The following is a 26,495-nucleotide window of genomic DNA, read 5'->3' as shown; positions in this document are numbered from 1 at the left end:
TATTATTATTATTATTAGATTAGCATCTTAAAATGCACTGATATCTTTGTCACTGTTAATACTAAAAAATCCAAAGTAGATGTAAACCCAATTTAATCTTTAAAAGACTGCAGAGTGGGCAATGGTCATGCAATCCAAAAATTGGTTATACTATGTCACAGAGGGCATTGCTAAGCTAGACTACATAGAGAAATTAATAAGTGGGCTTTTATTTTTGTGAATTGTAAGCGCACACACATTAAAATAATTTCTTTGCTTCTTAAAAATTTAGTTTTTCTGACATGTCCTTTGGCTTCTAAGCTACAAATATATTTGGTTTATCTTAATTGATCTAGTTACCTCACAGTGGACATATTTGGAAGATTTTCTGTTTTATACACCAACTACAAGATAATTCACATAGGTTTTTAGCTAAAATAAACTTTTGTTAAGAGTTTGATTTAAAAATAATTATCATAAATTGAGTATTACACACAATAACATGCACCACTAATGCAGTGCTGTCAGAGAAGTTTCAATGTGCACTTAACTCATTTTGGCATAAAAAATGGACAACCACCTGTCATCTGGATAGATTATCTATGCCAGACATTCCAATATTAAAATTAAATAAAATGTTTTCTTGTTATTCAGCATTAAAAACTCGTGATATGATATGACTGAAAAGATTGCATTACATATTCTAGAAGTAATTTTACATATTAGACAGAAAAGGATGCATATGCATGCTAGTACTAACTAGTTCAATCATAAACAGTCTTAAAGATTAAACATAAAACCATTGGAAATTTGATTAAAGAAAAAAATATATATATATATATTTTTAGACATATTTCTTTTCCAAGAAGGATTACATTTTCAGATATAAGAGTATGACTTACATTGTGTATGAAAAGCACAATGTAATTACAGTAGAGCATCGATTATCCAACCCCCGATTAACCGTCACATCGGTTAACCGACCGTTCTAGTCGGCAAATTTCAAATGTCTACTAGTGATACTTTAATATTATTTTTGTTAAATTTTTGCGTGTTTTAGCTGGCATCAACGGCTCGACCATTGAAGGGAGGCCAGTATTTAAACAAGACTTAATTTTCTAATTATGAGTGGTTGTTTGTTTTGTGAGCAATAAAATAATTTTAAAATAATTTTTAACGATACAATAGCAACGATTATTATTTTAAAAAAAATTTGTTAGGCTTAACATAGATGAAAATTCAATGCAAAGTTGGTTAATAGCGATATACTAATATACTAATTATATACTATTAATATACTATACTAATAATGTATTTTTTTAATCCTTTTCGGTTATCCGATTTTTTCAGTTATCTGACCAACCTGAGTCCCCAATTGAGTCGGATAATCGATGCTCTACTGTAGTCTTATATGACACTGCAATTCATATGTTAATCATAATTTCTAATGGATTTTTAACAAATAATAATAATAATTCACATCTTATTAACCTATAAAGAATTTAACTTTGAAAACAATAATGAAAAGCTGTATAAGTAATTAGCAAAAAATGTTAATTTACACCTTATTAAAGCCAGTTTTAATCATTATTATCTGTAAAAAAAATACAATAACAATTTTTTAAATTATAAGCTTTTTTTTTAATTCAACATATTTTAAAGATTTTCTAAAAGTACAAATGCTAATAATTATAATATTAAAGGAGAAACTTAACTTTTATTATATAAACTATATGAAATTGTTATATAATTATAAGTATAAATGTATTTTTTTTATATTAAATTAAATTTTAAAATGAACAAATCACACTAAAAAGTTCTGAAATTTTCTATTTTCTTAACAATGTTAATGATTATAGAATTTTATGGAAATTTATTTGGCAATCTAAACTAATAAATTGTTAATAAATTATGCAAATAGATTATAATACATATACACTTCCATCTGTTAAAAAATTTACTTATAAAAAAAATCAAACAAGAAAAGTGATTTCAGAATGAAATATAAATCCATAATTACAGCTTTTTTAAGTGGAACCATTATTTTTCTTTATTTTAAATATATCAATCAATAGAATTTAGATCGTTAACCCTCATCCAGTCACGTTTAAAAATTTTTCATTGCAGTCATGTAAGGTGTTTGACACCATATTTTTAATGTTGAATTTTACATGTATATTGCTTTTATATTAAACTATACATGTGTAAGTCATTATATCATCATACATTATAAAATCATAATATAAAATATTGAAAAACAGAATGAAAAACAATATATTGATCAATGTTACATAAATTTTAATAATGTTTTTTTTTGCAATTTCCATGGCTATGATAATAGTATATGTATTGATCATATTTTTCATACATCTGACTTTTCAACTTTTTTGTGTACAATAGGAACAACTTCAATACTGGCAGGTAGTTATCTTAGATGGTAGTTCAGCAGATATTCCAGCAAAATCTAAACAATTTTGACAAAAAACTGTAGATAAAATTTTTATTTCTGTTCATGTTTAAATGATCCAAAGGTTAAATTTTTATAGTCAAAACAACATTTACTGTAAAATCTTTCAATGTTCCATCTGGATCATAAAATTCAATTTTATGATCCAAATGGAACATTTGATTTAGAAAAAGTGTATTGATAGAACTACTGTTCCAGAGGAAACACTTGGGAGAATTAAAAAACATTACAAAAAGCAGTGTATATAGAAGAATTTAGAACATTTCAAATGAAACCAACCCTGCAGATGGACAAATAAAGTCCAAACACCCTTAGTTAATAAAGTTCAACTTTTAAGTTACTTTTTAGTAGTATTGAAAAATAAGTTTGTAGTTGTGATAAAGTGTAAAAATTCATAAAATTTTAGTACATAAAATCAAAACTTCTTAAATTTATAATACAATTTAGATTTAAAAAGTTGATTTAATTTTAAAATTTTATTAATTGATAATTATTGACACATTACAAATGAAAACAAATAATAATGTTTTCAAATTCAGTAAATTTAAAATTAGAATACCTATGTTTACAGATTAATTTTACAGATTAATTTTCCTCTTATAATAAAAGCAATTATTTTAAAATATCAATAAAGTGTAAAGTATATGCAAGACATTTCAACCAATTAGATTATTATATGAGAAAATAAATATCTAATAAATAAACAATGGATATTTCTGCATTTCATCATTAATAAATAACAAATTAGTGCTTTCCAAGTAAAAAATCTTATAAAGACAATAAACTAAGTATATATTAAAATTATATAAATTGTTTTGAATTAGTTTATTACAAATGAAAAACTAATTTGCTTGATAAATCAAACAACTTATCACATTTAGATATCACAGTTTATCATATTTAAACATAGCAGACAGTTGACATACAAAATGCAGACCGCCTTGAGCTTATCATCCATTTATAGATATCTAAATTCCATATAATGTTAACTTTTAATTTTTCTTTTTTCCAATTTTTCAATGAAAAAGTTATTCCTCATTATCTATTTCATAGAAATAATAAATATTTTCAGTGAAAATCATGCTTTATTGAAGTTATACTTAAAAAAGTAATACATTACTTGGTATGTGTTATTTTTTACAAGCATTATACTAATTTTGTTTCATAATAATTATTCACAGTGTTTTATAATTAAAAATGGATTGAGTGTAAATGCACTTAGTAGTCTATGATATATGTATTATAGTCATCTTGTTTTTCTTGGAAATAATAAATCCTACCATCTCCACAAAGCATCTCCCTGGTAGAATGTCTTTATACTCAAACTTTATAGAATTTGCATTGTATTGAGAACTATGTGAGTTCTCAACACAATGTTTTACAGCTAGTGTTTATTAGACTGATGTAAATTCCCATATAAACAGGAACTTACATCAATCTAATAAATAAAAAGAGAAATTTGTAAATTTGTAAGTTTGTTTGTTTGTTTGTTTGTGGCACTGTTCCAACTATGCAAAGCTTTCATATAAATGTTTGATTTGGCAGTGTTGTTGAATTTTGCCTTCTTTTTTTCTCAATGTTTTTAGGAAATTTATCTTTCTTTTTTATGTATGTACTTTTCTATGAGATCATTTCATCATATTTATTGAAAAAATTTACAAAAGCCCACAAATTTCTTTCAAATGATCATGAAAATTCACTTTATAAAACAAATCATTTTAGTTGATTATTATTTCCCATTTACTTTGAATGTTTCTTTAGAATATAATTAACACCCTCTTGAAATATATCATTTTATATTGTTTTAATAAAAATCCTAACTCAATAACCAAAAACTCAGCAAAGCAAACATTTTCATCTGCTTTTAAAGGACATTGTCAGGTTAGTGTTCCAAAATGGAATTTATGATTTTTGAACAGTTCAGAACTTCTATGTTGCCACTGCTGATAGACAGATATGTTGTATATATAATCCTGTAAAAATTTCAAAATTTATATTGAATGGATATATATTTTCCACAGATTTGGAACTGTTATCTTTCTTATAGTTGATGGTCTTTTTTCTTAAAATTGCCTTGTAAATTTCTATCAACTCAAGATATCTAAGCTGTTTTCTATCCACTGTTCTGTGTAGAATTTTGGTATGGTTGAAATGGACTTCTATATCCAGGTCTCCATTCCCCTTAGGGACAAGAGATCTAACAGAGAGTTAAAGTATTTGGGTGTCACCTGTCAACACATCACCACCCATATAAAGGAATGCCAAGTGAACATATCCACCACCCTATCAACATTTGCCAGGGACCTGGAGATCAAAGTCCATCTCCAACATCTTGAATTGATTGAAATTTACAAGGTAGCTTTAAGAAAAAAAGGCCATCAATTATAAGGAAGACAACAATCCCAAATCTGAAAAAATATATATTCATTTGACATAAATCTTGTATTTCCTACTGTATATACAACATATCCATCTATCAGCAGTGTATCCTCCAATTAGCAGTGGCAACATAGAAGTTTCAAACCATTTGAAAATCATGCAATTCCATATTAGAACACTAGCCTGATGATGTCCTTTAAAAATGAACAAAAGCATTTGCTTTTCAAGTGAGTGTTGTTTTGCTAGTTTTTTTGTTATTAAGTTAGGAGTTTTAATGATATTAATCAGTAAACTGTTGTTACCTTTACTTTTTATATTGTCAATTGTCTACTAAGAATTATTTTCTTCATTGTTTATAATGTGCAGTTTTTCTTTTGCTCTTCAAACATATATATAGTGAAGTTTGAAAATCCAGATGTCAAAAATTTGATTTAGGCCTAAAAAAAATGGGTATTAATCCCCTTTCAATGGTAATTTCATTGATGTTCTAACATTCATTCAGAACTCATAAGTTTTTTTAATTTTGAAATTATAATTAGTATAGTTTTTGTTTAAATATAGTGAGTCTGTAAATTATATTTTGAATCTTTGTAAGTATTCATACATTCATTGTAAAATACTACTTAGAAATTAGAACATCTAAACTTGATTTACAGTGTATTTGGAGTTTACAGTGCTTAAAATGCTATTTTACATGTATACGTGAAAATCCAGATCAAGTCTGGCTCCAATTAGTCCACATTTTTAAGCATACTATATTTATTCTCTTGCGTATAAGAAAGTTATAAATTTTACTTGAAAGCATAACAAATTAAAGTAATTTCATATCTTCTACCAAAATATTTTGCAAATATAGAAATAAACTACAAAAAATATAGGAAATTTTTTAAATTGTCCTAGACAAAATATACTGGTTTTTTTTTCTGCTCCTCCTCCTCATGTACAGAACATTCCAAAACAATTAGCTTTGTTCAGAGTTTATTTTATAATAAAAGTAAATTTCAGTCCAATTCTGTTACAATAAAAATTTAACAACTATGTTCATAAAATTCTGATTTTATGAAAAATCTCTCTTTTTCTTCTTAATGCATCTTCAAGAAATCATGTTATTGTGTAAATTTGATTTTCTGCAGTTTTAAGAAGCATATGAACAACTTTTACAATAATATTTTTATTCCTAAATTCAAGGTATTTTTGCATTTGTCTCAGCTAGAAGTTTTTGTGCAAGTTTGGCTTTCTGTAGTTCTTTCTCCATTTTTTTCTTTACTTGACATTGTGTAACTCCCTCTGCTTTCCTTTTTCTTTCTGTTAAGTCTTTCTTGTGTAAACATTCTTGTACATTCATTACACATCTCAAATTTCTCTGTAACAGAAACAGTATGGACTTTTCCATTATACCATTTCACATAATCCTTTATTGTTCTATGTACACTGACAGTATTGTCAATTGTAAGTGACAAAGTAGTAGTTAACATGGTTCATTAAAAGAGAAGCCATGTTCTACATCTGCATCACTATGTAATAAGAACTGCTTTCACTAATGGACTGAAATAAAAGTTTTGAATTCATCAATAACTTATAAAATATCTAGTACATTGCCCAGTAATAAACTTGATAAATTTATATACCAAACTCTCTTCTCAAGAAATCCCACTTGCTCTGCTCTTAACATGTTACATTATAAATGTCTGGCAAGTCATTTGCATCCTTGGTACATTCAATTTTTCTCACAGAAGGATTATGTAAATATTAAACATAAATATAAGGTTACCAACTTTTTCTAAATTTTTCCAAATAAGTTTACTTTTCTCTGTAGGAAGTCAGACAAGTAGATCAGCAATTGTACAACCAACTTCTATCTTTCTAAGGAGTAAAAGATTTTCAAAATTCTGCATATTGACTAATGAAAGTTTCTTTCTTTCCTTTTTTTCAATGATTGCTGATTTTAGAAACCTGTATATTAAATTTATAATAAGTTCATTTGACATTGTGAAAAGTAAGTGAATCAAGAGACCCTTTCTTTAAAAAAAGGAAAAAAATCCCCTGAATAAACACATACTGTTTTGATGAAATGTAAATAAACCTGATTCAATTCTTCTGAAGTTGTTACTTTGACACTCAGATATCTTGAATTGTCTTGATCCCATTTAACTAGAGGCATACTTTAAGAACTATTCTTTCAAATCTTGTCATTCATTAATTTTTTGACTAATTATTGTCTCAAGATTCAACTGGCATTCAATGTGTGTAAGAAAGAACTGATTACTGATATCTAGAATGTCCTAACCTATACACAGATCCTCATGACATGTTGCTAACATTTTGTAGCACATAAATACATTCAGAATAAAATTAATATCAAAGCTGATTCACTGAGACTTTTAGAAAAAGCCATGTGAACAATATGAAGGTTGTATGAGCTATATTAATAAGTTTATCTCTTTCTATTTTCTTCATTTCATATTCAATCTTTGCTGAACTAAAATCTTAACATTTGGTTTATCTACTGAAAGCATCAGGATTTTCTTCAGGGAATTAATTCTTCTTTTAAGACAGCAATGATGATATGATCTCCTCTTCTAATATATATAAGGTTACATTATGTATCGGGTTTAGTGATAATGTTTGTTGTATTAAAAGTCAGATGGTATTTTTTAAGAAAGAAAGAAATGACAAAATATTTTGAATAGCAGTATACAAGTTAGAAAGTTTCTTTGTTGTATTTTAAAATTTTATTGTATTAAGTCAAATAAAGAAGATTTGACAAAAAATGAGTTAAATATACAGTGGTACCTCAGGATACGAAATTAATCCGTTCCGAAACTGAGATCGTATCATGAAAATGTCGTAAGGTGGATCATCTTTTCCCATACGATTACATGTAAAACCAAATAATTCGTTCCAATGCGAAAAACATACTCAAATTAAAGCCAAGTAATACATTAAAAAAAATAACTGTAGTAAGAAAAACAAATGAAAAATGCGAACTAATGTAACGTCGTATGGTGAGTTTTTGTTCGTATCATGGAGCAAAAATATGTTCGAATTTCATGTCGTATCCTGAAAATTTCGTATGCTGGGGCGTTCGTAACCTGAGGTACCACTGTAGTCATTAACTATTACTTACTACATCATTGTTGGTGATATAAGATAAACCACTAAAAATAAATGTAGTGAATAATAGTTATAATAGCAAATGCATTTGGGTCCCTTTATGCTCATTACTGCATTTGTCATAAGATAAAAAAATACAGTCAAAGTTATATAACGATACAAGTACAGTAGAGCGTCGATTATCCAAAAGTCAATTATCCTAAAGAATTCCAGTCATCAAATTTAAATTTTCACCAGTGCTGTGGCGCTGCAATCTTTGGCTATGTCTTGCACTAAATATTTGTTTTATTTGGGTCTTTAATTAATAAAAAGCAACGAAACACCATTTTAAAGTAACCATTTTATTTAGTAACCCTTCTTCATTCACACATCTCCAAGTATTTGAAAATATTTCCTTTCCACTCAAAAATAAAATATGAATAAAGGTTTACGGCTTTGTGAACTTTTTTGAGTTTATGCCATTGAAATAAATAAATAATAAAAACATTTGTCGGTATTGTTTACACATTTGGGCTGCATTGAAACTTGCCTTGGGCCGCATGTGGCCTGCAGGCTGAAGATTGGACACCCCTGGCCTAGGACTTTGCCAGACCAAGATCCAGGCATAGCTATAGAAAAACTGATACTGTGATTATGTGCAGTTTGTATATTTGTGTGTTTAAAAGTTTCCCATGTGACATGTGTTTAGTATGACAGCATTCTGTAGTACATGCTATTGTTAACTCTAATGTTTCAAGACTTTTGCATAATGTATGTGGTACGATGTCTGTGCAAGAAAGGACTATTAGCACAATAAATACCTCGTCCATTCTCCACAGACACTTTTATTTTGTGGTTAGGTTCTAGTATTTGCTAACTTTTTCAGATGTATATATTTCGTATATTGTGAGTGTTTGAAACAGCAATGTCTATATTATATGTGATTTTGTTTTGTTTATCAATAACTATGATTTGGTCATAGTATATTTTGTGTGTTGTTTTCTATGAAATATGTATTTTAGTATATTTATTGGGTATGTAGTGGTTGTTTGTATGCAAGCTCTGATATATTATGTTTGCTGTTTGGTTATGATAATGTAAATAGTCAGTTTGTTGTTGTTGTCGAAACCGTGTTGTATTTATGTATTGTATACTGGCACAATGAAGTGACTTTTCTTCAACACTGGGCAAGTTTCAATCTTTATTCAGTTAGNGAAAAATATACATACATGCATACCAGTTTTTTGTGTGTCTAATAAAATTTTAAAAACGAATAAAATTAAAGCATTTCATAAATACATTTTTTTAAACTAAATAAATAATGATAACGGTTTGGAACTTATAAAGTACAGCAAGTCATAACTTTGTCATCAATAGGTTCTTGGAAACTGATATTAAGCAAAATGACAAATAATAAAATCAATTTTACCATAGGCTAAATATTAATATATAACCAAATTATATCATTTTTACAACCACCATCATTTAATTTCTACTTCATAGAATTAATTTCACAGTTATGTATAAAGAAACTTAAACAACCATAATCATAAATGATTACAAATGTCTTGTATCTTTTTTCCTTGACAATGTTAACGATACAATGCTAGGTGAAGACTTGATGTATTATAATTTCAGCAAATTCTATTAAAAAAAATAATAATAAAATAAATGAAAGCATTATACAATTTGGAACTACATTATATTAGCAAATAAATTTTAAAAATATCTTCACAATCAATGCACAACTTGCACATTTTTTTAATTGCTAAAAAATACATTTAACTTTAATTTTGTTATTTGTTTAATGTTTCTAATAGTAACAGTGAAATTTCTGAGTATTATTTTGTTAAGTAAACATTTGTATTTTAGATTTGTATTAAATAACTGTTCAATATTAAAAGAATGGTTATTTTTGTCTTTTTAGTATTCTAATATCTATCACTTTTTATCTTTTTACCTGAAACATCTTACATCATTACCATATGTCAAACAGACCTCATTAATTATGATGATGATGACAGTTTTATACTACACTTGTGAACTGATACTGGGCAATAAAAAAGTGCCACAAACAAAAGCAGAATATGAAGAGATGCAAATTCTTAGATAAATATTGATATGATAAGAAATAAAAGTGAATACATCAGAAGGAATTTGAAAGAGATATGACTGGAAAGAAGGTGCAGGAATGAAGAATAGGTTGATCATATAAACTGACAGTAGAACAGTTCCAAGTTAAGAAGACAAAAAAATTGAAAGTTGATGGCCCCTGAAAAAAAAGATAAAAAACTTGGAATTAAGCAATTAGAAATAATTGTTATAATTCCATTTTTGTACAATTTGAACATCTTTCTTCCAGACAGAAAAAGTACTATTTCAAATACTTATAATTTTTATTAACAGATAAAGTATATAAATATATGCATAATAACTTTTTAATACATCATATNAGTGTTTCTACTCTTATTTATTAAAAATTAAATTGTAAAAAATTGATCTTAATAAAACCATTTATGTTTGTTATTGTTAAAAGATATTTTCAATTTTGATTTTTCAAATAATTTTTTAAAATAGTTCTTAAGTTGTTTAAAAAAAACAATTTCCAGACATAACTAATATGTCTAGAAATTTTCTTTAATATTTTATGAGTTATAGTATCATCTTTTTTTTTTTGCAAATACTTCTATATTGCACAACTATAGTTATTTTTGCCTCATTCTTCTTTTGTTAAAATTTGTGCTTATTTAAGATTGAAATTTTACTCAGAATGTTAAAAATTTTATATAATTAATACAACTGATGACTACACTTATAAAAAAATTGACAACATATTTCAAAATTAATATATTTGTTTTATATTTATTTTTTTTAATCACATTTAACTTTAATTTTGTTATTTGTTTAATGTTTCTAATAGTAACAGTGAAATTTCTGAGTATTATTTTGTTAAGTAAACATTTGTATTTTAGATTTGTATTAAATAACTGTTCAATATTAAAAGAATGGTTATTTTTGTCTTTTTAGTATTCTAATATCTATCACTTTTTATCTTTTTACCTGAAACATCTTACATCATTACCATATGTCAAACAGACCTCATTAATTATGATGATGATGACAGTTTTATACTACACTTGTGAACTGATACTGGGCAATAAAAAAGTGCCACAAACAAAAGCAGAATATGAAGAGATGCAAATTCTTAGATAAATATTGATATGATAAGAAATAAAAGTGAATACATCAGAAGGAATTTGAAAGAGATATGACTGGAAAGAAGGTGCAGGAATGAAGAATAGGTTGATCATATAAACTGACAGTAGAACAGTTCCAAGTTAAGAAGACAAAAAAATTGAAAGTTGATGGCCCCTGAAAAAAAAGATAAAAAACTTGGAATTAAGCAATTAGAAATAATTGTTATAATTCCATTTTTGTACAATTTGAACATCTTTCTTCCAGACAGAAAAAGTACTATTTCAAATACTTATAATTTTTATTAACAGATAAAGTATATAAATATATGCATAATAACTTTTTAATACATCATATGAATACTATTTTTTTATGTTTAATTTCATTTACAAATTAGCCCATTTTTATAAATCATTAACAAATATAATTGAAATAGAATTATATATAACTTTTTAATTAATTAATAATAAATTAACATTTATCAGAAATCTAAAATTTAAAGAGACCAAATAAAGAAGATATATAAACTTTTTTAAAAGTATTTTTTGGCAGCAATAAAGCTTTATTGTCAAACATAAGCCTAAACTGTTAGATTATTTGGACTGTATGAAAGATAATGTAATCAATTATTAAAATTTATCAAAATAAATAAATAAATAGTTTATAATGAACTTGTACAAAAATTAATCCTGAATTAAATAAATTGAGAAAACTGTAAAATAAAAAATTTCTCTGGAGTTAAAGTTTAATCCACAACTTCTGCTTATTAGATAGAATAATGTAAAGGATTTAAACCAGAAATTTTCTGCTATAAATCAATAAACTAAAAACAATTGAATTGAATACTTGACTTTTAGTTTCTCAAAAATAAGAAAACAGGTCAAGTCATTAATATTTATACAAAAATACTAAAAAAACTTTTTTCCTTACCTGCCAATACCTTGATTCGTGATCGTTCGAAGAGACGAGAAGAACTGTTTCCACCATCATAATCTAAATCTTCTATCTCCTGCTGGGCAGAAGAATCCCACTGAACAAGTACTGAAATGTCAGTAGTCATGGTGAGATAACACCCAGTCAATCAATGAGTGCTCTACAAAAAGAAAAAATATATAATTATGTATAAATATCAATTTTAATTACTTTTATAGGAACAAATTTAAAATAATTACATGCAAGGTTTTATTTTGCTAGTTATAAAACAAAATTGTTAGTTTAACAGTCAAATAAACCATGATTCCAAATAAAAATCAAAATTAAGATGAACTTTTTAGGTAGGCCTATATATTTATTACGTAAAGAAATATAATTAAAAGCTCTAGAAAAGTTAAAAAATAAAAATTAAAAGTTACCAAAAAATAAAAATTAATTACTAAAAACAAATCCATTGGATAGATTTTACATGTCCAACAGAATTTGTAAAATGTTTAAAATCAAAGAACAATAAACTATAAAAATACAATGACTAAAGGCATTTGCAAAACAAACCAACTAATGAATACAATGCAATAGAACTTTTGACATCAAATTAATTAATAACTTTTTTTATTATTATGAAATTATACATATTCATTATAGGAATACTTAACTACAAATATTCTCAGAAAAGTATTTATACAAACATATGATATCATTCAAACATCTAAATTTTATTTTGAACAATTTTAAAAGTATTCATGTCAATATGTTCAAAATTTATTATAATATAGAAAAATATACATACATGCATACCAGTTTTTTGTGTGTCTAATAAAATTTTAAAAACGAATAAAATTAAAGCATTTCATAAATACATTTTTTTAAACTAAATAAATAATGATAACGGTTTGGAACTTATAAAGTACAGCAAGTCATAACTTTGTCATCAATAGGTTCTTGGAAACTGATATTAAGCAAAATGACAAATAATAAAATCAATTTTACCATAGGCTAAATATTAATATATAACCAAATTATATCATTTTTACAACCACCATCATTTAATTTCTACTTCATAGAATTAATTTCACAGTTATGTATAAAGAAACTTAAACAACCATAATCATAAATGATTACAAATGTCTTGTATCTTTTTTCCTTGACAATGTTAACGATACAATGCTAGGTGAAGACTTGATGTATTATAATTTCAGCAAATTCTATTAAAAAAAATAATAATAAAATAAATGAAAGCATTATACAATTTGGAACTACATTATATTAGCAAATAAATTTTAAAAATATCTTCACAATCAATGCACAACTTGCACATTTTTTTAATTGCTAAAAAATACAAATCAATAGACTTGGCACTAAATCAACAGACAAGATACATCTTGAACAAATGTTCTTTTTCTTTAAATTCACATACAGTATATATAAATAAATATCACAAACCAATTAGGATGGACCACAGAAGTGATTCAGCATTTTATAAACAAATTTCTACACTTCAAATAATTGTCTTCATTCATTTATCAATAATTATAAAATCAAATCAAAAATGCTTGTTGGAGAAATAGAATTTTTTAAAATTTCTCCAATCCATATCAAAATGTAAATGGATTTAATAATAGCTTGGTGGATAATCTCTACTGACTATAGACTCAAAACATGCCAGTCACAGAATATTAGACTAAAGATTTTCAACATACAATTAAAAAATACAGCAGAATCCTGATTATCTGAGGTAACGTGGACCAATTTACCTTAGATAACCGAAAACTTGAATAAAATGGATGGACATGGCCATTTCTGATTAAAAATTACAAATACAAAAGATTTATATGGTAGAATTTTTAAGCTTCTTTTTATCATTTAGTGAATTTAATCATATATAAAAACAACAATTTCTACCTCATTTGTGATACAGCTAACACATACAATAGTTTTAAGAATAAAAAATGCACATTATTGACGTTACATTTTAATATGAATGATTGGTCTCACCATTACCACTTAATTTCAGCATAACAAAAACAAATCATTTTATAATACATGTTATCAACAATCCACAAAACCTTTTTATAACAGTGTTGTGTCCTATAACAATCTTCATGAACGTTTTCGACCTCCACCGAGGTCTGCTTCAGGTGGTGACTAAATGGTGCCTCCTCTTGACCATTGAAACGATGACGCCTGAGATGTAAATAATGCACGTATCGCGTTTCACCCCTCAGCTTGTCCCAGTTCGAATTCTTCAAATAAGAATATCCATGCCTGTGCGATCATTTCTCTGTCTTTAAAGTTGATGCAGGTGCCCCCAATGTTGGCTTTATAAATCTCCCAGGTCTCCAGGTGACGGATGTGATCAATATGAAATACCTGTCTTATTACTTTGGTGTTTTGGAAGTCCACCTGAATTTCCGGGTCAGTAACATAGGCCGACAAGGCGATGGTGTGCATGTTATCACTTTAAACTTTCTCTTATGAATTACAATATTGAAAAAGTAATATATTCACTTATAAAAATAATACAGACCAACCTTACACTTCAAAATGTTTTCTGAAAAACAAACTTCAGTGAAAAACTCTCTCTTCCAGGCACAATTCAAACACAAAGACATTAGAATAAATTTTTCACAGCAAACATTTTAACAACAAAATAGTTCTTCAAACATTTAGGCTAATGCTCATACAAATGAGTTGTGTTCAAGTTGTGTCTGGAAGAGCAGGTTTTGTATATTGAAAGGGAGAAAGCATTGTAGAGTTTAAAGATTTCTACTAAAGTTTAAGGTTAGTCTATAGTATTTACATTTCCTTCAGTTTTGAGTGAATTTGTATTCACTTATAGGTTTGCTTACATAATGTAGAACTTTGTTTAGACAGGGTTCTATTGTATAGTATAGTATAGTCATCATACATCTTTTTCCACATAAATTAGAATGATGTAAGACATAATTTAATGCAACAGCTTGCATCATTTAGATGCAAATATATGTGGATGTGATGTAAAACATGACAATGAATAAAAAGTATATTCTTAACTGAAATTAAATTAAACTAAAATTTTGAGTTTAATTTAATTTGAATTATTAAATTTATCAAGAGATGGCAGTTTAACTGCCTACCTCTAGCCAAACAATTATATTTAAAATTATTTAAGGAAAAAAATCCTTGAAGTAACACAAACATAAACAAATACAGGTAGGCCTCCTACAACGCGGTAGATACATTCCTTGAAAATACCGCATTGTAGGAAATCGCGTTATAGGAGGCATCAACTTAATACAAAAACTGGGATTCGGTTCTAAAAAGAGAAAAACTTGGCATTTGAATGGCATTTTTTGAATTTTTCAAACCAGCCATTGCTAGTCACGAATTTAACACTGGTTTCATCAGCTGACGACGACCCCATTTGTTTTAAATAATCAAATATTTTTAAGGCTTTGTGTTTAAGTGCAGTTTTATTTAAAGGCAACCGTTTCTTGTTCATATCTTCTACCCATAATATTAGCGCTTGTTTCATTTTTCCATTATATGTGCTCTCGGACAAGCAACATTTTTCGCAAGAATAGATGATCCAGATGCAACCAAATTCCTAATGTTTTCTCCCAATTGCTTAATTGACCGAATAGTCGACTCACTTAAATTAAAATGCCTACCAATATCAGCTATCCGCTCTTGATTTTTAATTCAATCCAAAATTTCTATCTTTGTTTGAAGAGTTATAAATTTCCTTTTTAACGACAGTCCTTTCTTTTCATTCGGCATTGTTATGGCTAAAATTTTTTCAATCAGTTTTGTGGACAGTAAAACTCACAAAAAATAACTTCCCTTCACTATGTTGTTTAAAATATATACCCAACAGAAGTTTATACTGTATTTTGGACCATTTTTGCAGTCCCCACTTATTGAAAGAATATAAATGATCGAAAATTTAGTGATATATTTGAGTGTTTACAGTAAATGATGCATATCTGTCTAGAAACCAGTCTTCCCCTGAAACTTTCAAAGGAATAACATGCCAATGTCGACAAGCAGCTGTTTTCAAGAACATTTAGCTCTGTATGCTGAACCGCGGCTCGTATCACGTGATCCGTTGCAATTTTTCTGTTATGTGAAAGATAATTTGTTTCTAAATACCATAAACCGCATTGTAAAAGTACCATGTTGTAAGAAAATTTCCACATTTTTCCAACCACGTTGGAGCGAAAACACGTTGTAAAGGTACCGCGTTGTAGGAGGCCTACCTGTATTATGTAAATTTCATACAATATAATAGAATCAGATGAAGTGCCAACAAGACTAATGCTAACACCATCCATTTCTGACATTTGATTAGTCTAAAAATCGATATTCTTGTTAACTGAAAATGCTATTTCAAATAATTGTCATAAAGACAATTTCAAAATCAGTTAGATGTTATTTGGGAGAATTCAAAATGCATATCTCAATTAAAACTATCAATTTTTTCATTAAAAATGAAAATGTTTCCTACAAATATTGAAGATTATGGAAAGAATAAAGATTAATTTTGAATACATTAACTATAATATTAATTCATCTATCTAGTTAAGAATTGATTATGACTAAATTACTAATAAGTTAAATAATAATACAATGTAAACTAGTATAAATTTCCAAATGAAAGCCAGTTCATTTTAGTTAAAATCAAATTTAATAACACCTTTTAATAAAATTTAATACCTTCACAATCATATAATAAAAAAACTTATTAATATATGGTAATTTTTTATATACAAAAAAACTGTATATTATTCTATTTGAAATAGGTTATATTTATTAATATAATTAGATTACGTTTAATGATAAAGTGAGTTGCATTTCTGAAAATGCATTTCATCTGATAAAATTAAACACTTGTAATACAGTATAAAAAATATTTAAACAACTGACAAATTTATAAATTAAGAGAAAAATAATTTTCAGAATAACATTGAATAATAATAATAGTTATACTACATAAAGAGTTTCACATTTAAAAAAAAATCTAATGAATGAATGAATTAGTAAATGGATATATTGTAAGTCTCAATATTTCTTATTGCCATTTATGTGATGAAAAAGTTCAGAAACAAAAATCGATGATATAAAATCAATATGTAATAAAAACAGTAGAGAAGAAATAATTTGCTTTCTAACCTCTAGCTTTACTTTCTATGTTATTAGTTTTTAATGTGAAAATAATAATTTGCGATGTGATGATTTATTTTAATTTAAAAAATATTATACAACACGTAAATTATATCATCTAACTAAATAGACAGCAGATTCAGTTTTGCAGAATTTTATGGGAATTAAAAATTAAAACAATGACAATCAATTTTTCAACATATTTTCTGTGTAAATTGCCAAATTTCTTTTATAGTATTCATTTCTGATGCAGAAAAATTAAGATCTGATCAATAAATTCACTTTTTATTCTTCACACAAAAATTTCATATATTTTTCTGAATGTATTTTTATTATAAAACTAAATTCATAACAATAATAATTGATATCATTATGATTCCTAAGAAATAAAGAGAAAATGAAAATAAACATATAGTACTGTTTTACATCTATTTAAAAATGAATTTTTTTGGATAAATTATATATATCACATATCTCTAAAACAATCTGAAATAAAAATGTACTATAATTCCGTTTACTTTTAAAATAAATTTTTAAAGTAAATTGAGGAAAAAGTATTTTAATTCTTTTTACACATTTTAAAAAAATAATTTCACAAAATCATTAAAATCATGTTTTATTGATTTAGTTTTACTAATTAAAAGTTCAAAAAAGTTTGAATTGTTTCAGTGAAAATATCTGCTTGTTAACTAGAAGGATTTATTAAAAATTTGTAACATTAACAAAGTTGTCATTTTTCTTCAAAAATTCTAATGCACTGTTATTTTCAATATATCAAAATAATAATGTGCTCTTGTTTCTATTAAAAGTAATTTTTTTAAATAGCTATTTAACATTGAACAAAATTAGTACTTATTTAGTATAAAATTAATTCCACAAATATTTATTATTGAAAGATTAATTATTTCATAAAATATGAAACTCATTACAGAACTTTTTGGTTCTTTTTTAACTTTAATTATAGATTTTAATAAAATAAATACATTGCCTATTCTTCAAGAAATCTTTTTAAATCATTAAATATATAGAAGGTTAAAAATTTCATCTTGGAGGAACAATCTTAAATGAGAACAGTTTTAACTTAAAAATGGTTCCAGTAAAGATGAAACTAAATTCTAAAATTGTTTAGGTGATTATAAAAAATATTTTTTCAAAATAGGTAAAGTTCTTACATTATTAAAAACTTTAATTTTCCATTAAATTGAGGAAGTTTTATAATTAACAATCAGTTATTACATAAACAAAATTCTCATATAAAATCAACTTTAAATAGAATCATTATCAAAAACTATATGCAAATAATTAATATAGCTAATTTTAATAAAAGAATTTGTCATTCAGGATATTAAAGCACAAAATAATTCTTCTGTTTTTTTAATCAATGCACTTTCCTAATTATAACCACATAGGAAACTATTCAACAATAATCATTTCCTTTTCACATATCCCTCTTTTCCAGTATGACAATAACTTTTGTCTATCTAAATGAAAAACATGAACCAGAAATCTATATTATTTGATGTGGTATGCAGATTTTTAACTATTATGGATTGTAATTTTATCATGACAGATATTTTAAATGAACAAGAAAAAAAAACAGATTATTTTAAAATTAAAATTGTTTCATAATTTCATTTTTAAATAAAAATGCTCTTTGATCTTTTTCTAAATAAAAGTAATTACTTTTCTTTTTAACAAAATACAGAATTTAATTTTCAACCTGCTCATTACATACTCTTTTCTGTAAAATGTGTTTTGTTTTTTTTTTTTTTTTTTTTATAAAGTTTCTATTAATGCATTTAAATTGCTTTTGACTACTACTCTCTATCTTTAATACTAATTTCCTATAAATCAAGATATTTCTATTTGCTAAATTTATGTTTTGATTAGAGCTAAATTAATTTAAATTACATTATACAGTACAGTCAAAAATTATTTCCATTTAACTATTAAAAATAAAATGGGAGTTGTAGATATTAATTTTCTGGAATAAGGTGATTACAAACTATATACAATAATTTAAAATATACCAGATATGTACTCATTATTAGATAAAATTCTAAAATAAGACAAATATTAGCAAATGATTTTAGCAAAATAGCAGAATCACTAGTTATTGCTCTTGTGTTTATAAGGCATTCTTAATGTAATACATGGCTAAAAATTATTCCTAAATATTTGATTTCTCAATTATACACAAACAATGCCATAAAGTTTTATAGAAATTTTTATAGCTTTATAGTTTAAATGTTTAGATTATAAAATGTAATTTTGAAAAGTTTAAAAATGTAACGAGTTCAAATTATTCTAATATCTAAATTATGAAGGCAATTTAAATGAAGATGTTTATAATGCATCCAAACATAATCAGAATGATATATAAATTTAATTACACTGTAAAAAAAGATATAATTTTTACAGCAGAATTAAAAATTATATAAATAACTGATGAAGAATGAAAACAATATAAAATAGAAAATTTCACATATGGAAAAAATATGAAAATGTCACAATTAGATCTATGGTCTCTTCAAGTGTAATTAATCAAATAAAAATGTTTAGAACTAAACAATAGAATTACTATTATCCAGTGTATTAAAAATAAAAATTGTGAGATTGAAAATGATATGATCATAATATACAACTGAGAAATGCAATGCTGAATAGTAAAACATTAAAGTAATTAATGGTATTTAAGTTATTTTATCAATTTTTAAGCTATTTTCAGAGTGATCATAGTATACATTTCTTTATATATAAAAACTCGCTGTTACCTGTGACTTCGTCTGCAGAGGTTTTGCAAGCAAACCCCATTTACATTCAATATTTCAATAACCATAGTAATTGTTATATAACACCTACCGCTGAAGAGAATTGCCGAGAATCAAACGAACTATTTTCAATTTGATCAATTTTCTGGGACATTTACAATCGTTCTATAATCGAAACAATATGCAATAACAAATTCAAATTTAAAATGGTTCGAACATTTTTAAAATCGAAATAGATAAAAAATATTTATAACAATGTTTGAAATGTTATCAATTTAATACATCTAAGTACTCAATGAAAATTAAATGTAGTTGAAAACGAAAAATCGCATCTAAAATAGTACAGTAGAAGCCGTTCTTCCGGTTAAGCCCCTTCCCCCGCAGGGGAATTTCGAAAAATCTCTTCTTAGTGTGCATTCTCATGGCGTACCCTACTAAAATGCAGATAAAACAAAAAAATTGCATCTAAAATAGTACAATAGAAACCATTTTTCTGGTTAAGCCTTAATCCTCTACCTCTCCCCCGCAGGGGAATTTCAAAAAACCCCTTCTTAGTGTGCGTTTCCATGAAGTACCATAACTGTCTACCAAATTTCACCTCTTTAGGTTAAGCGATTTGCTCTGGGCAATAATGAATCCCATGGTGAGCCATTCAGTCAGTCAGTCAGGACAAGCAATTTTATATATTTAGATAATATGCTTTGTATTTAGATAAATTTAACATGAAGATATTTAGTTTGGTGGCACAAAGTATACTTTAATTAACAATGTATCAATATATTTTCACGTCAATATGAATACAGTTTCTTTGTTAAATTCCGAGTTACAACTAAAACAGAACAAAAATTATTTTTTCTAAATGTTATAACTTTTAAAAACAAATATTTTACAGAAGAGCAATAGAATTATTAAGCAGGCAGGTTAAGCATATATAGCATCTTCCTCAAAAATAGAAATTGGCACTCTCTACTGAGGCAAAATAAATATATTATAAACAGTTACATTGTAGAAATAAATATTAATTTATCATCATATGTAACAAGTTTATTAACATTTAATATTTTAATAATTTTTTTTTTGTAATTTTGTTTTATTTGGCATCCCTCACTCATTAACATCCTCCTGCCTTGCTTAACATGCTTACTTACTTACTCTAATCTTAGTATTCTAAGCAGTGCTTGAATCAACAACAATTTTGACTAACGAAAAGTGACAAGAGATCAATCTCCTCGATGGAAACACTTAGAATATAAGAGTTTAAGAAATAAATACAGATTTTCAATATTTAATAGCATCTTTTTTTTTTACTTTTAATTATTGATCAAATAAAAATTGCTGGTTTTTTCAGGCTTTGTTTAAATTTAAAAAAATGAATGATTATATAAATACATGGTCACTGCCTGGCAAAATTTGAATGCTGCTAATAAGGCCAGGATCAACTGGCAAAAGGCTGGTGTTAGCAGGGGAGGATATATATTTAGACCCTCATTGTAGAATCCTATATACCACAAGTTTTCATGTACTACAAAAGAAATTAGACTATAAATTCCAGTGATAGTATGTTTATCATGCAGACAATGCAAGGTGGTGATGAACACTCCATATTATAATTATACAGATAAAGTTGTATCTTCCATGGTACATAGGATTCTATAATGAGGGCCTAAATATATCCTCCCTGCTAACAACAACCTTTGCCAGTTGATCCTAGCCTCATTAGCAGCACTCAAATCTTGCCAGGCAGTGGCCATGTATCCACAAATGGAATTATTGGTAATCACAAAATTTGCAACAGAAGATAAGTGTCCAATTATATGAAAATTCTACTAAAGCAAAAGAATTTGATCTATAGCTAAGTAGTAATTCTAAATTACCATACATTTGGAGAAAATATGGCTTACAATATCAGAAGACATGTCTGATAAAATGAATGCCAAATTTGTGAAAGTTATGGATCCAAATCACTTTTCCTAGATGTTTATAACTACTTAATTTTTAAATTTATCTCTAAAAGGTGATAACACCTATCTCAGAAACATTCATATAATCATTAGTTTCCTTAATATTTTATTTATAACCTAATAAAAATCTCATGCTCTTCCTTAATTTGATTTATTACTGATCAATTAATACCTACATATCATTAATTAGCTATTACTTAATTTATTATAATAAAAAACATGTAAGCTTGATTTTAAAGTAAAAAATTTTGAATTACATATATCCAAAATTTATAGTTAAATGTTTAGAATATGCTATTTTTTTATTCTAATGAGAATAATTTGCATTTGTTCTATTTTTAGTTCATTTTTAGTTTAGTTGTAGTCATTAAAAAAATGACTACAAAAATGTTTAAGTAATAAAATTAATACTTTTCTATAATAAAAGCTTTGTGTTTAGTAGATAAATTCTGTAGAAAACCAATAATTCAAATAAGTGTTTTTTAAAGTTAAAATCCACTAAAATAATGTAATCAAAAATCAAATGCATGGAAATTACTTTATGTGAAATTATTCTAATAAGCTATTCCAATTTATTTTGGAAAATTTAATTACAAATAAAATTTAAATATTCACTCCTTTCATATTACTTTTAAGATGGCCTAAAACTTCATGAAATTAAAACACTTATATTTATAACAATTATAGTTTTTTTTTTTAATTTTAAAAAATAAAATATATATATATAATTGAATCTATTTAATATATTCATGAATATTGTTATCAGTATCTAATGTTATTTTTTAATTATTTAATTTATTAATTTTTAATTTATTAATTTATTAATGTTACTTTTGGAACATGCTAGTCCTGATAAGTTAATATATATTATAAAACTTTTATACATTGTAAAGACAGTTTGAGTTACAGTCAGTCATTTTACATTATCAGCTTCAACATGTGGCTAATAGTGGTAACTGATAGCAATCTACTTGTTATTAGTCTTAACCAGCACTTTGAATTTTTAATTGTTATTTGCTAGCAGTACAATAGTTTATATTGCTGGCATTTCTTACTTCAATTATATGGTGAATGAATAATCATTAATTAATAAATCTTCAAGTTATATAGTTTTTAATTGTTTTAACATGCCCCTTTAATAATCAAATTCAATAAAAACAGAATTCCTACTAATTGTAATCTTAACTGACATAACATTTAAGAGAGGATATCATTTAGTATAGGTGATTACAATAAGCAAAAACTATAAATATATATCTATTGTACTATAATCCAAAATCCATTTTCTTAATTCAATTTTTAAGTTTGTTTTTAAGATTTGTAAAAGTATTATGTTCCTGATTTTCCTTTTTTCAGAGAGATCTCAAAATTTTACAAATACAGTATATATAGAAAAAAATTCATTTTAAAAAGGACATAGAGAGTTTAGAGAGGGATAGGACAGATACTTTAGAGAGTTTTCTTTTAAAAAATTAAAGAGAGGTGGCTTCTTATTCCAGTCATGATACAAATTCAAATTCCAGTGCTCTAAATTACATTTTAAATCAGATAATGATCAACATAAAATATAGAAACCAATTTTTTTTCTCTTTGCAAAATTAGAAATATAGGTTATCTCTTCTATTATCAAAATAAAAAATTTTAACTTTTTATATATAAGAAATCTTGAAAAGTTAGTATATTTATTTAAAAAAAAGAAAGAAAAAAAACAGACAATTAAAAAGCAAAAGACAATGTGAAAGTAATTCTAATTTGAAACAGAAACTTCAAAAGATATTTAATAACTTTAATATCATATATGAATAGTTTTAAGTTAACAGAATTCAAAACTATAAAATTTGATGTCAAATTCAATGTATTGACAAGAATGGAGATATCAATTTTTCCTTTATGCATTGTTTTTAATCTGAACTGAAAAGTAAAACCATCAATTTAAAATTGTTACATAAATTATGCTGACATACATGTTATGGAAACATTTCTGTATGTCATCATAATATTATTTCATAAAAATAATTGTTTTCAGAAGCTATTTATCATAAATTTATTTTATTTAATTCTTAACAAAAATAATAAATACATGCATATCATCATATCCATTTCCAATAAGGAGTGATCAACTGGCAGGAGATAACAAACAAACAAACAAACAAAAACACAGATTCATTTATCCAATTTTATTAAATTATTATTATATATTTATTGACATACAAAGAAAATCATTTTTTTAAATAATAAATGTTTTCTAAATCAAATATTTCTGTATTAGCTTTTTTAGCTTACAACATAGTTAGTAGGTTATACAGCAAATAGGATATTTTTAAATTTAAAAAATAATGATAAACTTTTACATTGGTTGTTACAACCAGGGCTGTTGGGAGAAATTTCTGGCCAGAAAAGTCAGAGTCGGGAAAATGAGTCGACTCCAACTCTGGCATTTTAAATTTAATTTAGTTTGTTTTATTTAAATGAAAGAAAATTTATCTTATATTTAATATAATTTTTTAAAATGTATTTGTATTTTGTTATAAATCATTTATTTTAAATACAAAAATGCAACAATTTAATTTATTAAATGTGTATCAATAGTTTTCTTTATAGTATTTGTGTTTAGTAGTTAAATTATTTTGACCCAATTGAATTTGATTATTATTGATTCATTTCTTTCTTATCCCTGCTCTAAATAAGTATTCTATTTTTCTGAATGAGCCAGACTAATTGATCAGAGTATATATTTTTCTTTTCTGAACAAGGGGCTGAAGTAGCTAGACACTTTTAGTAGCGCACACTTTTTAATTGAACTAATTTTTCTGGAAAGGTGAAATTGAAGTGTAAAAGCTGTAGAATAAAGATATGTAGATATAGAATTTTATCACTCCCCTTTTTTCCTCTTATTAAATATTTGTAAAAATTAATTTTTTTATACAAACAAATATTTATGTAAGTTAAATATTAAAAATATTAACTATAATAGAATATGGGTAAATGTCTGGAGCTCCTTTCAGAGTTCAGAGTAGGATAACCCCCTATGAGCACCTCTGTCCCATATAAAATGACTTGATATTTAATTTTGCTAGAGTTGGGAGTTGGAGTTGGCCTACTAAAATTATCAGGAGCCAGAGTCGAGCTGTTTTTTTACAGACTCTGCAGCCCTGGTTACAACTGTTAATTTGTGTAATTAAAAATTAGGATCTCTTCACTGTGATAACTTCTTCATTCAATTTAATAACATGAAGGATTTAGCAATCAACAAATCTGTTTAGTAAACTATGTGCCACTGTTTGAGATTTTCTGGATTCCTGGGGAATGCAATGAACTTTATTCTCATCACTTCTAATATAATTTAAAAGGAAGTAAAAGTTAACTTTTGATGATACTAATCAAGTAAGAATAAACAGGCTTACAAAACTTGATATACTTGTTGTTCTTATTGTGTATTTCATGTTATTAACATTAATGCAAAGTAACTTGATCTTCATTCTTAGATAAAATTACAAGAATGAAAGTAAATATTACATAATAAAATTTTCTGATAGAAGTGGCTAATTAATAAAATTAGCTGTATGGATCCTATAGAAAGTAATCCATCTAAGGGTAATTTCATTTAAAGCATAACATAATAGATAGTAGAGAGATGTGTGATATTTATAAATAATAAACAAACAAACCTTTAAAATCCCAGAGTTTTAACACACATCTGTTTATTAACATTCTGTGCTGGATTTTAAAAGTTTATTTATTTATTGTTTTATCTAGTTGCATTTCATTATGACATTGTCCTGAAGTGCTGCAAACATATAATTGAACACAGTTAAGGATTTATATATAAATATTTTAAATAAATCTACAAACAAAATATAAAAAGCATTTAATAAAAATACAAGCTAGTAGAACAACGGTGGGCAACCCCCAGCACGCGGGCCAGCTACAGCCCGTGAAAAGTTTCTATCTGGCGCACGAGATGTTTAGAAGAAATTATAAATAAATATTTTTTGATGTAATTCGTCTAGTTTAAATTGAATATTATTTTCTGAAGTGTTGCGGCAGCAATGACAGGAAAAAATAAGGGAGTCATTTCCTTATTCAAACAAAAAATGGGAGAACAGAATTTTTCTAAATTATTTATATCTCATCGCATCATCCATCAAGAACATCTATGCGCAAGAGCTATGCAATTAGAAAATGTAATGTCTGTCGTATCCAACTACATAGGGTTGTTTTTATTGTGTTTAAAGCCACTTAGATTTTACAAATAGGTGAGCCGGTCACAGTTTGGCACACTCATTTGTAAAATCTAAGTGACTCATACAACAAGGAATTGATATAAAACGGAATAATCAACAGTGTTATGGGGGGGTCGACTGTAGTACTTAATTTCTTTTTATTTATTTATTTATTTCATATTTGCAAACTAAAAATTTACAGGTCACAAGGTGTCAATTAACTATTATGGCCCGTGGAAAAACGTAAAATTTATTCTGGCCCATGTTATAAAAAAGGTTGCCCATCCTTGTACTAGAACATTATCAAAAATAAAAAAGTTGTCAAATAACATTTTCAGCATCAATACAAACT

At 26.0% G+C, this 26,495-nt stretch overlaps 1 protein-coding gene across 1 annotated transcript in view; it reads right to left on the bottom strand.

The window, feature by feature from the left end:
- The window catches only part of LOC111625454 (spectrin beta chain-like), a 123,289-nt gene that overhangs the window by 71,135 nt on the left and 25,659 nt on the right, over nucleotides 1–26,495 (bottom strand). The window contains exon 2 of the mRNA XM_023368603.1: nucleotides 12,044–12,206. Coding sequence (XP_023224371.1) covers nucleotides 12,044–12,173 — 130 coding nt within the window. The 5' untranslated portion in view covers nucleotides 12,174–12,206. The remainder of the gene's footprint in view (nucleotides 1–12,043; nucleotides 12,207–26,495) is intronic.

The sequence above is a fragment of the Centruroides sculpturatus genome, unplaced genomic scaffold (assembly GCF_000671375.1).
Source record: "Centruroides sculpturatus isolate CEXI.00-Female unplaced genomic scaffold, Cexi_2.0 scaffold379, whole genome shotgun sequence".
NCBI lineage: Eukaryota > Metazoa > Arthropoda > Arachnida > Scorpiones > Buthidae > Centruroides > Centruroides sculpturatus.
This window is presented reverse-complemented; position numbering and strand designations above follow the sequence as displayed.